Raw genomic sequence first — 14,263 nt, forward strand, 5'->3', positions numbered from 1 at the left:
TAATGGCTGGATTAAAGTGTCACTGTTAGGATCATATTCTCACTGCTGTTCTGTGATCCTCATCACCTTTCATAATGAAATATTGATCTGTTTTCCCGGACAGTAACAGCCTGCGTTAGTCTTCACGGTGATCAATTGTTGGAGCGTTAATTAGTCTCTGGGTCACATAGGCACAGCAGCTAAGGAATTAGCCTTGTCATCTCAATGGTTACAGGTTCTAATCCCAATTGGGGGGTTTGTTGTTGTACCGTATCACAAAATTCTTTCATGATAAAACCAAGATAAAGGGCAGCAAGACAGCAACCATGTGTCCCTCACACCACTGCACATGTCACTGCACACACCACTGCACATGCCCCCAGGTGCTCATTAATGGGTGTCTCGTTATCAGTGAGACACAACAGTGGGAAGAGAGGCCTTTTCTATAGGTACCTGTCCTTCATCCCTAACACGTCTGAATCATCTCATCTTTCCTGTAGATAGAGACAGTGATCTGGGGAACTCTGAAATGAGACTAAAAATCTGCAGCTTCCGGAAGATCGGAAGATTAAAGCTAGGATGAAGCCCATTAATCATCCCCCCCCCCCAGTTCTCTCCCCCCCCCCCCCCCATTCTTTCAACAGGCACTTTTAATCTGACAGCCGTCCCCAAAAGCAGATGTAAGCTGTCAGGTCAAACAAAGCGGAGCAACAGCAGCACGTTTCAGCTCAGCCAGCCCAGCAAACAGACCATGGCCCGAGGGGGTCGGAGTGGGGGGGCAGTCTGGAGGAGAACAGAGAAGTTTGTCTGTAGAACTTCTTAGGGTTCAGATCCAGTAACGTATTGTTGGGTTAGTTTTGGCCCTGTGGTTGTCTCACAGTTTTGTATTTATCAAATTATTAATTTACAAATAACATTCATGCATGACATGTAAGAAAACATGCAGCCAGCAGGGACAGCTGACTGCTCGATCCCCTGCGCAGTCGTCATGGATGTGGAGTGAAGTCGTTCACTCTTTGTTTTCAGGAGCACCTCTGACGTCGAGGTTGTGAGCAGCATCGTGACCCCAACCCTAAGCCATGTAAGCACATGATCTGCTCATGGGAATTGTTTTTCTGCTGGAGGAGAAGACCATTGAGCACTGGTCATCACTGCACTGTCCTCGTTTCGCCACTGTCCTATTGCACTGTCCTGCAGTGTCTGCATGTTTGCACACATGCACTTTGTCAGCTTTTGTAGTCCTGTGTTTTATGTAGCACTATGATTGTTTCATTTCACTGTCCTGAACTAACTACACATGGGTGAAATGACAATAAAATTCCACTTGACTTGACTTGACCACCCTTATGGCCATCTGAAAGGAGATCACTGGTCTGCCAATCAAAAGCTAAGATGTCTTGTGTGCCATCAGTCCGGTGAACTGAATCTCAGTCCGAAAACTCAGACTGACTCCGATGCTGGCGGTGGCTGTGAGGGGATCTGTCCTATGATTGGCTTAGAAACCCTGACCATCAGCAGCCTTGCAGTCCTGACCCGTCTCTGTGGCACAACATCCCCATCTAGTGGCTGTGGGGAGAATTCAGTTCACCTCCGCCGCGTTTTTTCCCCTACGCTGAGACTAGATGGCAGTTACACTAGATTAACCAGGCAGGATTTGTAAACTACCATTTCAAAAAGGAGGACCTGGATTTCACTTATGCACCGAGTTCTTGCTGTGTGCTGATTGGTCAGTGTCCAGTCCCACGTGTCACTAATGTTAATGTGAAACAACTGGATGGCTCTTTCAATCAGGGAAACAAACCAGTAAAAGCAGAAGAAGATCTGAACTATTTAGCCAAGGACAGGAGCCGTTCAGTTTTAAAGTAGTTTGTAAAATCCGAAGTAGCTCGAGGTGTCCTACCTGACATGCATTATCTGGACACCCTAAATTGCATTCATACGGACCTGTGTCCTGTGCTGCTATTTGTACAACTGAGCAACCGTAATCCATACTCGAGGAGTTGAGTCTTCATACTCGTACTAATCCTAGTCCTAACCCTAATTTAACCCGTGTCAGCAACAGTAACGCCTTGTCAGCAAGCACTGTTTTGTTTTCGAGTTACATATTTATTTGTGTTTTATTGTTAAAATGGGCTTACTGTAATTACTAAAATAAAAGTCCCTGGATCAAAAAGTATTATTTTGTAAATACGAATTCCTACAGGTAGAACTTCGTAACTGTGACGTCAGCACTTGTGTTGTTCATTAACGTAGGATTATACAGGACCCTTTAAGTCCTTTACTCTTTCAGTCATTTTCAACGGTACATGTGAGACATGACTGTATTCTTTTAAATTATACATAATGTTCTCTTTTAATGGATTGTGTTTTTGCGTGTAAACAGTCCAGGAGTTCTGGGGTGGCCGATAGCGGAATAAAAGACCCCTCACTTCTCTCTCTCCTGTTTACTGTCTTGTTCTAACGTCGTGTATTTATTGTTGTTTTTATGCGTCTTCATCTGCCGAAAACCTAATATCACTGTTATACAGTGACAGTAAAGGAACTATCTAATCTTATGATTTAGGTTAGCATTGCTGAAGCTGGCCAATATTCTTTCACAACGAGGCAATGCTCCCTCCAGCCTTTAAGATTTCTGCTGCTGCCATTCACCATTTCAGATTAAAGGAACGGCAGGACACTAGAGCGCCACTCTCCCAGTCCGCACGGGGGCGCCATCGGAAAATCCCTGGCTTTGTACGGCAGGTCCGCGCTTTGGTCGCCTCTTGTCAAGTGCCTTTTCCCGGAAGTGAAGCTGTGCGCTTTTGGCTCGGGACGCCGCAGCTGTGGACGGGGAGCCGCAATGGACCGTCTATCGTCGTTTGGAAGTGTGTCCAATTTTAAACTCCCCTTTGATCCATTTTTAACGTGTACGCGAAGTCACCCTCGGTGGGCTGCGGTGCCTCGTGATTACCTGGCCCGTGTTCTGGAGCACGATGGTGCCGGTGTTATGCCGAAAAACGCACCCCTGCCTTAGAATGCATGTCGGTGTTCCGACGAGTTGAGCTTTTAAGGGTTTTTTTGGGGTCAGGGGTTTTTTAGGGGTTAGGGTTTTAGGGGTGTTTTAGGGGTTAGGGTTTTAGAGGTTTTTTGGGGGTTAGGGTTAGAGTTTTACGGGTTTTTGGGGGCTATTGATTAGCACTACGGTAGCCTTACTCGACAAAGTAGCTCAACTCGTTTCAGATCAGCGACCAATCGGTCATTTAGAGACAGGCATGCATTCTACGGCAGGGATGCCTTTTTCGGCATAACACCTGTCTCATTTACCTGCGTCGCTGGCCGGTGTTATGACGAGTTTTGCATACCTACCGAGAACTGACCGCACCTGGCGAAGAAAACTTAGCAGCTATAAAACCTCACTTGCCGAATAGTGCACTCCGAGTTAATTTCCTTTTTAAGTAGTTTAGAATGAAATTGAATTACCAGCATGTGTTTTCGGCAGTTTTGGCTAAACAGTGTAAATTACAGATATGCTACAGTCATCCTGGCAGAAAAGGCAGCTGTGAAATCGGGATTAGCGAGTAGTGCATCCCCCAGAATGATTGTCATTATTGTTTTTCATTGACCTTAGGATGAAGTGGTGCCACCACTGCCACCAGCACATATTTGGGGGTCTTTTGGCTTAGCTATCATCAGCTCTGCAACTGAAGACGTCCCCATTAACGTTTCTTTTAAGAGACATTCGATTTCTAATGCTGTCTTGGTATTTTTGCTTGAATCACGTGATGTATTACTTGACCGCTATAATCAGTAGTTTATCCGACGAAAAACAATGCTTTGCGAGGTGCATGCAGAATTCGGCATAACCCCGCCACACCAGCAAGGCACCACTTAGGTACCCTGAGCAAGGTACCGCCCCCAAGCACTGCTCCCCAGGCGCTGAATTAGCTGACCATTGCTATGTTACGATGTCACATATGGGTTAAATGCAGAGGACACATTTCGTGTTTGTGTGCTGTGGTGTGTCAGCATTGACCACTGATCTCTGAATTACAATTAATGAAATTTCTGCGCCCCCATTGAGGTCCTAGTTTAATCGGGGAAGTTGGTGTTAAAAACAACCTGTATGGTGCAACATCTGATACCCTCCTTTGTCTTCACGTGTTGCTTTTCCATAAGATTTGGCTTTGTGCTTTAATAGTAATTGTAATTGTAGATGACCCGTTTGATAAACCCCCGTGCCGGGGCTGCTCGACTTACCTGGTAGAGCCGTACATCAAGTGCGCCGAATGCGGGCCATCAGCGTTCTTCTTGTGCCTTCAGGTAAGAAAGTATTAAAAAGTACTGTAACCCATCGTAACACTGGATCTGTATCTTTGCTTGTCCATGGACCAAGTGAACTAACTGGACCCCTGTTTTAATCATTTAGTGTTTCACGCGGGGCTTTGAGTATAGGAAGCACCAGAGCGACCACAAATATGAAATTATGGTACGTACGGCAATCGTCGTAAATGTGTTTTCTATTAGAAAGTCATAGTAGTGATGTAGTGTGATTAAACGCTTGGTGGCCCTGCGGCCCCAGTGGGCTGTCCGCTTGCCTTAGGGGCCACAATTTAAATATAAAATCCCCGCTTCCACACATGAGCCAGTTTGCCTCCGCAGACATCAGACTTCCCTGTGCTGGAGCCTGGCTGGACAGCCCAGGAGGAAATGGCTCTGTTGGAGGCTGTGATGGACTGCGGCTTTGGGAACTGGTCAGTGGCTCTCCGTACCCCCACATAACATGTTTTAGGGACCTGTATGTTGTGGGATGGAGCAGATATAAGCATAGTAATTGTGGATGAAATTTACATTTTGGTATAACACAGTATAACCCAATTATAAGCTTCATATATGCTTTGCAGCCCAATTATAATATGTTATAATATATTTTATAACTATAGTCAATAATTACTTGGTTGGAGTGTTCATGGTGCTGTAAGCTTCTCTCTGGGGCTGCGCTGCCCTGCCCCATGCCCTGCCCCCCCCCAGGCAGGACGTGGCGTACCAGATGCGCTCGAGGACCAAGGAAGAATGTGAGACTCACTATATGAAGAACTTCATCAACAATCCGCTGTTCTCCTCCACCCTGCTGAGCCTGCGGCAGATGGAGGCCAATCGCACCGCGGACACTGCCATCCCATTCCGCCGTGAGGACACGCCCACCCCACCCCCACCCACCCACCCCAGCGCACTCACCTGATATACACACACTTCAGTTTGTTACAATTGTGATGTCAGTGATTTAGGGAAGTGCAAGTTCGCGTTTTGCATAATGAGTTTGTGTTAATAGCTTTACTACAGAAGGATGTTGTATCCTGAAAGGTGATTGTCACCTGTGACTCCATCACATGACGGACGAATTACGCTGAGCATCTGTGACGTGTATTATTGTCAGGTCGTTTAAGTTGTGGTGGATTCCTCAGTTTAGTCTTTAATGACACATGGGTGTCTGATGGCTTTCTCAGCCACTGACGACCCCCCCAGACCAACATTTGACTCCCTGCTGTCCCGGGACATGGCTGGCTACATGCCAGCACGGGCAGACTTCATGGAGGTAGGTTCCGCTGGGGTCCGGGGGGGGGGGGGGTGTTAGGAGATGTCAGCCCCTCAACTGCTACGCCATCTGCTGGCCATCTGTGTCTGGCTTTCTTTTATTTCACACTCTCCCTGGTCTCCTAGGAGTTTGACAACTACGCTGAATGGGACTTGAAGGACGTCGATTTTGTCGATGACGACTCTGACATTCTGCAATGTGAGCCTGTTCGTAAAGGTACCTTTGTGACTCCGATTTGGTGAGACCTGCATGCACTGACTGTCGCTCTCCTGCTCCCTCTAGCTTTGAAGATCGCCGTTGTTGACATTTACCATTCCCGATTAAAGGAACGGCAACGCAGAAAGAAGTGAGTTTGGATTTTTATTTGGTTTGGTCGGAGATCTGCATTAATGGTGCTTGTCCACTAGGAGGTGCTGGAGGGCCGTTTTGGTTTACGTGTTGCTTGTATTGCACATAAAATGCGTTGAGGCAGCGGGTTGGGCATACAAATGAGTATGGTAATTATAATTGCTGGAAATTGCTCTGTGAAATCAGTGCTGACAGCCGTTGCCGGATGCTGTCCGCCTTTTGTTGCACATTAGGCGATCATCGCTTCAGATGTAAATGACGAGGTGCCACTGTTTAAACCCTCCTTGGGGAGGTTTGGGGGTCTGTCCACCGGTGAGCCCCACAGGGCGTACATGGTGGGAGGACCCTTGTTAGTGAGCGGGAGGAGCAGCGCACTCCCAGCCTGGGGGCAAGGGCTGGTGTGGACCGTATAGTGGGCTTGTGGCCCTGTGGTTCCTTCAAGGAGAAGATAGGGGGCGTAGTGGTCAAGGAGCTAGGCGAAGGCTTTAGGAGCTCATTTCTGGAGAGCTCCTGCTTTGTAGGCTGAAGCGTTCACTTAGTGTTCTGAGTTACTGTATGGCAGTTTTACGTAAGAGTATTAAGGAGATCCATGGCTGCTGTATGTTTTCTAGGATCATCCGGGATCACGGCCTGATCAACCTGAGGAAGTTCCAGAGTAAGTGTGCGTGAGAAGCACGTCAGCTGGTCACTGTCGCTCTGAGGCCACGCCCCCTCCCCCGCGATGGCTGCCCCAGCTACACGCAGCCGCCTGCGGACGCATCCGCCCGCCCGCCCTTCCATGAATAGATGACCTTGAATCTGACACTGCCGGTTCACAGCACGGCAGCGGCGGCGCTTTTGTGGCCAGTTATCTATCTGCCCCATGGGGGGCTATCAGGCACGGTAATGTAAGCTCGTTCCAGGCCCCCCCCACGCCGGGCTGAGACTGAGATGGGGGGAGGTTATCAGATTGACTCCCTTCTGACTGCTTGTCCATGTACAGTCCAGCAACAATCTGTGTTTTTTTTTTAGATGTGTGTGTGTGTGTGTGTGTGTGTGTGGGGGGGGGGGGGCAGTTTAATGTCGATCCCACTTATCTGACAATGGCCCCTCAGTGCAACCGCTGTATCTTCATGGTGCTGTGGCCACATCGCCATGGAGACGGCCGGTCTGTGCACACAGTGCATCCTGCGATAATGGAGATTCAGTCCGAGAGGAGGGATGGCAGGAGCGAGTGTGACCCCCCCCTCTCATTCTCTCTCTGTCTCTCTCTCCCGCCCCCCCCCGTCTTAGTCCTGGAGCGCCGGTACCCCAGGGAGGTGCAGGACCTGCATGAGGCCATGAGGCGTTTTGCCAGAGTGGTGGGGCCCACGGAACATGACAAGCTCATCGAGAGCCACGCCCGTGAGTATCCTTCACATGCGGCTCGCCGCCTCTCCCTGAGAGTCATCCCCAGCCCCCCGGGATCAGAGTAACGCCGATCCTCTGGTCCATCCTGCTTCGCTTTCGAGTTTCAGCTGGAGCAGCCGGGCCCCGTTCCCTCTTGCCTCGTTTCCACCAATGCGGTGCCGGTGCTTGACCTTTTCCCAATCCAGAACTAGTTTTTCAACTAGATTCCACTGCAAAAAACTAACCCTGGGCCAGAAAAAACAGCTCCAGCACGGCACCACAGAAAAGCTGGGCTCAGAATTTGGCACCGTAATGTCCGTGTAAGTGGGCTGTGGCTGTGGTCCAAACCTTCTGCATACCCGGATAATTCAATCCATAACTGATATAGTTTAGCCTCAAATCGACTGTGCCAGCAGGGAAACAACTTTCCAGTTTAGTGGAATAATGTTACATGATTTTTATTTTGTGAAAAATTAAACCTGTCTGCTGGCCAGATTTAATACTATAGTATAAATATGTTTCAGGTCGAATAAATAAAATATTGTGGCGTTTCAGTGGCTAAGAGATTATGAGGCGGACAGCAAAGTTCAGTTATTAGCGGACTGTTTTATTGCACGATCCTTCAAAGGACAGCAGTAACACAGCAAGCGAGAATAAACTCACTTGCACACACACACATGTGTATAGAGCCAAAAGTGGATACAGGCAGTAGCAACGAGTCATATTCTGAAAATTTTTTGGTTCGGCACCTTATAAAAACTTAAAATCCAAACCAGATCAAAATAAATCCCAAACAAGAAATGCAGATTAACCTTTACTTTACTTTCAATTCTGTCTACATAACAATTCCTCTCTGTTCTTTTTTGAAGCTGGTGTAAACACGGCCCGGTTCTCAAAAGGCACCAAGCAAAATCCAGCCCAGCACCAGCTCCGTGTTGGTGGAAACCAGGCATCTGACAGATCTTGTTCTTTTCTTTCCCAGTGGAGTTTGAGCTGCGGCGGGAGATCAAGAAGCTGCAGGAATACCGGAAGGCCGGCATCCAGTCCTTCTGCAGTGAGTCCAGCCTTCACATCCCCCCTGACTGGTTCCTAGCCAGTAGCCACTGTGAATAGTTGATTGTAATTGGGCCTCCATGGGGTGGGTGTGGTCTGACTACATGCCCCACCCACCTGCAGGTGCTAAGGTGTACGAGCGTGTGAAGCGGGTGCGGGAGGACGAGCGCCGGAAGCGGACTATGCTGACGGACGTGCTGCAGTACATCCAGGACAGCCGCGCCTGCCAGCAGTGGCTACATAAGCAGGCGGCCATGTCAGTGCCCCCCCGCTGCCCTCCCACAATGCACCGCTCTTGTCCTTAGGCCTAAACTAAAGCTAACCTAGCTTAAGCTAGCTGGTCTGGTATGGCTGACGGTCCAGCTGATGTTTCTCTTGTACAGAGATGCCGGGATCAGCCCAGTGGTCACCACCATCACCACCTCAGGTGAGGCATTCTGGGTAATGCCCAGAGTCACTGACATGCTTAGTTGTTTGCTGGGCTTCCCTTACTTATTCTTTTGCCCCTTTTCTTCCATGGAGCCGTCCTCAGCCCCCAGGGCACAGGTACAGATTGCTAGTATGGCGGTAAATGTGAAGCGTGTCCCAAAAGATCCCCCGAGCCGGATCGATTTACACTCGGTGCAGAATGACTAACAAGCAGTGTGTGTAGGTATCGTTACCTGCCACCACTATCATTGTTCACCCACAGCGTCGGGCCGCAGGAGCGCCCCCCCACTCAACCTGACCGGGCTGCCTGGCACTGACAAGCTCAACGACAGAGAGAAGGAGGTACGGCGGGGTTGGGGGGAGGGGAGGGTATGTTTAGTGGAGTGTCTCATGGAAACTGCTGCCATCTTGGTCTGTTTGGAGCTGCTCGCTGATCGGCCAGCGCCCCCCCCCCCCCGTGTCATAACGTGGCTTCCCTCCGTTTCCGGGGGCCGCAGTTGTGCCAGGTGGTACGGCTGGTCCCGGGCGCCTACCTGGAGTACAAGCAGGCCCTGCTGAACGAGTGCCGACGGCAAGGCGGCCTACGGCTGGCCCAGGCACGAGCCCTCATCAAGATCGACGTCAACAAGACGCGCAAGATCTACGACTTCCTCATCAAGGAGGGCTGCATCAACAAGACCTAGGCACTACAGCACACACACCTGCAGGGGGCGCTCTGTGCTCTCTGGAGGAAAGAACTCGCATCAGGAGGAAACCCTCAGCCAACGATATCCAGGTCTGGAATAGTCCACCTTTTTGGGGGGTGGGGCGGGCCATCACCTTGTTTATTGCCCCCCCCCCCCCACACACACACACACACACACACACACACACAATGAGGCATAGACTGCTCCAGCCTCACCCTGCGTCTGATCACTGCGACTCCATCGATGAAGGGACAGTCTCATTCAAGATCAGCGGATATAAAGTGTGAGCAGATGTCAGCTTCTGCGGCTCTGACCGGCTGCCTGTCTGTCTGTGCAGGTTAATAACACTGTGTGAGGAAACTGCTCCATTTAGAGGGAGTGCTGTGCTGGGGTAGGACTGAAGATGTCAGTGTTTCTGTCACTGTGGTCCCTGTCCCGTCTCCCTGTCCCGTCTCCCTGTCCCGTCTCCCTGTCCCGTCTCCCTGTCCCGTCTCCCTGTCCCGTCTCCCTGTCCCGTCTCCCTGTCCCATTTATAATCATAGATTGGATGTTATGCAAGTGCCGTTTTCATCACAAATGCCCCTCCACCCTGAAATTCGAGCCGATTATCATCATTATTACATGTCTGTGTTTTCCCCATGTGTTCTGAATAACCTCCCTAAATGCATAGTAATCCCGGGAGAGGTGGGGGGGGGGGGCATGATGTATCCAATGAGGAATTTGTCTGTCACATGACAGCTGGCCACATCCACCATACAGGGTTACTCCTTGGGTAAACCGACATTCCCGGGCATGACTTCACCAAAATGGCATTAGTTGTGTTGATGCTACTTCATGTTTGAGGTATGATGTTTTAGTAAACTGTCAGATTATATATTTAGTTTTGATCTGTTCATTCCTCTGTCACCAACCCCCCCATGCCCGACAGAGGTGCGTAACGGGGGTCACTGCTTTGTAAATTAAACCTGCTCTCTCAGGCAGCCTGTGCACTCGGCTGCTGCACAGTGTGGGACGTCTGAAAACTCTCCTGTCGGCTCTGCGACCCAAATATTGTTCCTCAGATGTACGTTTCTGTTTTTATAAACTGCAGCACTGCAGAGTGCACACCCCGGTAACGCAGGATGATCTATTTATGGATCTCTGTACCCTGGCTGCCCTTGGAAAGACCTGACATCAGAGTCCAACATTTTCGAGGTCTCAGAGGTGTTTAATCAGGCATTTTAGGGGGCGACTCCTGCTTTTATCACTATTTACTTTTCCTGGCATTTTGTGCTTCTGTGTTTGCTGAACTTGAGCATGCTGACGTCTGTTTACACTCAGGTGACTTTGTGTTGTTTGGAAGTCAGTCATGGAGAATCCCTTCACCTGTCACCTGCCCCAGGCTGCTCCATCCTCTCATTTGTGTCCACTTTTAAATTACCATGAGGCACTGTGTCAGCATCCAGAAGGTCATGGGTTCAAATCCTGTGACCAGCAGAGTAATCATGCCCCTCTTAGATGCTTGAGCAAGGCCCTTACCCTCAGCTGCTCCAGGGACTCTGGCTCAGCCCACACTGACCCCCAGCTTTCCTCACTTGTACATTGCTCTGTACAAAAGCGCCTACTTAATAAATGTAATTGTAATTAACAAATGTAATTGTTTGCAAGTGTGACCCTGTGCTCTATGTGGTTGGTGTATGTGTGGAGAAATATGCTTCTCATCATGAGTAAAGTAAGGTAAACAAAGCAAGTAAATAACCGGGATGTTAAACTTCTACGTTTCATGGCTGTTTGCTGTTCATGGGGGGGCGGTTTTATGGCAAACACACACACTCCTGTCTGCCCGCAGTGTTTTGGACGCCTGACTGATCTGAGTACAGTTTAAAAGCATGACCAGTTGTGCCGTCTCCATGCGTTCCTGGTTACCTCGTTACCCACGCTGGCCAGCAGAGAGGCTCACCAGAAACCGCCACTCAGCCCCGGTGGGACGGTGAGCCCAGAGAGGGAGGGAGACAGACAGACAGACAGACAGACAGAGAGGGAGACAGACAGACAGACAGAGAGGGAGACAGACAGACAGACAGAGAGGGAGACAGACAGACAGACAGAGAGGGAGACAGACAGACAGAGAGGGAGACAGACAGACAGACAGACAGAGAGGGAGACAGACAGACAGAGAGGGAGACAGACAGACAGAGAGGGAGGGAGGGAGACAGAGAGGGAGGGAGGGAGACAGACAGACAGAGAGGGAGGGAGGTGTAAGAACCAGCTCGTCTGTCAGGCCCGAGAGCCGGGAAACGTAAGAGCAGCTGATCGGCTTGCAAACAGCGCTGACCCAGATCCGATGGGAATCCTGCCGAAATGACCCCTAAGCGGAACCTGCGTTGGGCCGGACCGAGACAGGGCACGAGTGGGACCTGGGCCGTGGGTGGCTAGGGGGCAAGGGCATGGTCACTGCCATCTGGGGAAACCCTCAGGTGGGTATTTATGTGTGTGCTGTCATCTACTTTTAACCTGCATTCCATACTGTTCAGTCACTGCACACATTTTTGAGTAAGCAGGGCCAGACAGCCCCAGAGCATGTGTGGGTTGGGGGCCTTTGCTCTAAGTGAAATCACAGCCAAATCCAGGGATTTGAACCAGTGCCCTTCCAATCACAGACAGTGTCCAAACCTGCTGAGCATCGCCCCCCATCATTATGTCCCTCAGAACAAACCGCAGCGTTTACATTCTGTTTCTGAGCCACCAGCCATGGATGTAATGTAAGCAGCTAAGGTCTTTAAGGAAGCACGAGCCCCACCCCCCATCGGCCAGTCTCAGCGTTTCCCGTGTCACTCTGAGATGCCCCCCTCCCCCCGCAGAGGTGAACTCCCCGTTTTATTGTCAACACGCCGTACTCCCATAGCAACCAGGATTCCAGCAGGCTGCTGAGGATTTGCCAGTGGGGGGTGCTGACCGTGTTGTACATGCATTCTCTCACTCTGCTGCCCCCCCCCCCCCCAGAATCGTGACTAACCACACTCACATGCTTGCTATCAGCTCGGTATTGTCAATATTGTGACCAGCCCCCCTCCCAGGCATTTTTATTATTTTTATTTTTAATTGTTGTACATCTGTCTGCTGTGTTGTTTTAAGGTGCCTCCAATTAAGCCACAAAACAAAACCATTTACCCCTAACCCCCCCAGGTCTGTTTACTGGTACCATCCCTGTATGGATTAGCTGACTCCTACATTAGGTGCCCCCCTTCCCAGAAGGCTGAAGGAAGGGCTGGGTGCAGCCACAGCCAGCCTATCTGCAGAAATAGTCGGTGACGACCGTTGTTGGAATTCTCACCTCAGTGGCATCGGCTGGGCGGGACCTGGGGTGGGGGCAGGGGGGTGCAAGGCAGGAGATTTTGTGTGTAGTGTCCTCCTTTGATGCTCCTCATCGAAGCCCCTTGCAGGACTCAAGCCGACGACCCTTCTGTAACAAACCCGCTTCCTTACCCTGGAGCTGAGCGTTTGGTGACAGGAGGGCGCCCCCCAGAGGCCGCTGAAGCAGGGGGCCGGGCAGGAGGAGGGGTGAGACTCGGGTTCCCAGCCCCGACGCCTTGCTGTCCTGCCATACTGTGACTAGTGACATTTCAGCAGTGCTGCTGGGCTCTGTCTCCCCCCTGCCCCCCTCTGGGGGCGCACCATCCTTGGCTGACACGTGCCCAGCAACCCCCCCCCCCCCCACCCCCTTGCATTTAGTAGGTAGTCATCTCAGGTCAGATGAAGGACCCTTTACAGCCTTAGTGACTGCCCTTGCCCCAACCAAGGCGCCTAATTAAACGGTGGTGACACTCTCATAAGAACATAAGAACTATACAAATGAGAGGAGGCCATTCGGCCCATCGAGCTCGCTTGGGGAGAACTTAACTAATAGCTCAGAGTTGTTAAAATCCCGCTAATTTCCACCTATGGCCACGAGTTCTTGTATTTGAACTAATGCTGAAGTAAGTATTTGGTTGAACAGCATCCAAACCTGTTAGAATCTTATAGACCTGGATCATGTCCCCCTCAGTCTCCTTTGCTTGAGGCTGAACAGATTTAGTTCAACTAACCTTTCCTCGTATGACATTCCTCTAAGACCAGGAATCATTCTTGTGGCCCTACGCTGCACCTTTTCTAAGGCCGCAATGTCTTTTTTAAGATATGGTGACCAGGTCTCACCAAGGAATTGTATAATCTTAGCATTACCTCCCTTGACTTAAACTCCACACACCTGGAGATATACCCCAACATCCTATTGGCCTTTTTTATTGCTTCCCCGCACTGGCGAGAATGAGACATGGAAGCATCAACATACACACCAAGGTCTTTCTCATAATCAGCTACCTTTATTTCAGTAGGTCCCATAAAATACCTGTACTTTATATTTCTGCTCCCTACATGGAGTACCTTACATTTGTCTATGTTAAATTTCATCTGCCAGGTATCGGCCCAGTCACTAATTAAATCAAGATCCCGCTGTAGCTGCTGAGCCGCTAGTTCAGTATCTGCTACACCGCCCACCTTGGTGTCATCTGCAAATTTCACCAGTTTACTGTATATATTGGTGTCTATATCATTTATGTAAATTAGGAACAAAAGTGGTCCTAAAATTGAACCCTGCGGTACCCCACTATGAACGCAGGCCCACTGTGACATTGTGCCTCTTATAACTACTCACTGCTTCCTATCCGTTAACCATTTATCAATCCAGGTCGCTACAGTTCCTAAAATACCTGTCGCTTTGAGTTTAAGTCAGAGCCTCTTGTGGGGGACAACATCAAAAGCCTTTTGGAAATCTAAGTAGATGACATCATAGGCCTTCTTATCATCAAAT

At 49.9% G+C, this 14,263-nt stretch overlaps 1 protein-coding gene across 1 annotated transcript; it reads left to right on the forward strand.

The window, feature by feature from the left end:
• Window positions 1-2,694: 2,694 nt before the first annotated feature.
• tada2a (transcriptional adaptor 2A) lies at window positions 2,695-11,185 on the forward strand. The gene is made up of 15 exons (XM_023818177.2): window positions 2,695-2,843; window positions 4,172-4,278; window positions 4,385-4,444; window positions 4,618-4,709; window positions 4,987-5,144; window positions 5,463-5,551; window positions 5,677-5,749; window positions 5,834-5,897; window positions 6,511-6,554; window positions 7,172-7,282; window positions 8,250-8,321; window positions 8,444-8,576; window positions 8,704-8,747; window positions 9,012-9,091; window positions 9,247-11,185. The coding sequence occupies exons 1-15, from the start codon at window positions 2,819-2,821 to the stop codon at window positions 9,430-9,432; spliced, it is 1,338 nt and encodes a 445-aa protein (XP_023673945.1). The 5' UTR covers window positions 2,695-2,818; the 3' UTR covers window positions 9,433-11,185.
• The last annotated feature ends 3,078 nt before the right edge of the window (window positions 11,186-14,263 follow it).

The sequence above is a fragment of the Paramormyrops kingsleyae genome, chromosome 17, assembly GCF_048594095.1.
Source record: "Paramormyrops kingsleyae isolate MSU_618 chromosome 17, PKINGS_0.4, whole genome shotgun sequence".
Classification (NCBI taxonomy): domain Eukaryota; kingdom Metazoa; phylum Chordata; class Actinopteri; order Osteoglossiformes; family Mormyridae; genus Paramormyrops; species Paramormyrops kingsleyae.

Bases quoted from the DNA above. Each gene is read 5' to 3' on its own strand.
- tada2a (XM_023818177.2), top strand. From the start codon at position 2,819: ATGGACCGTCTATCGTCGTTTGGAA. The intron at 2,844-4,171 runs GTGTGTCCAATT...TTGTAATTGTAG, and splicing joins CCGTCTATCGTCGTTTGGAA to ATGACCCGTTTGATAAACCC. The intron at 4,445-4,617 runs GTACGTACGGCA...TTGCCTCCGCAG, and splicing joins ACCACAAATATGAAATTATG to ACATCAGACTTCCCTGTGCT.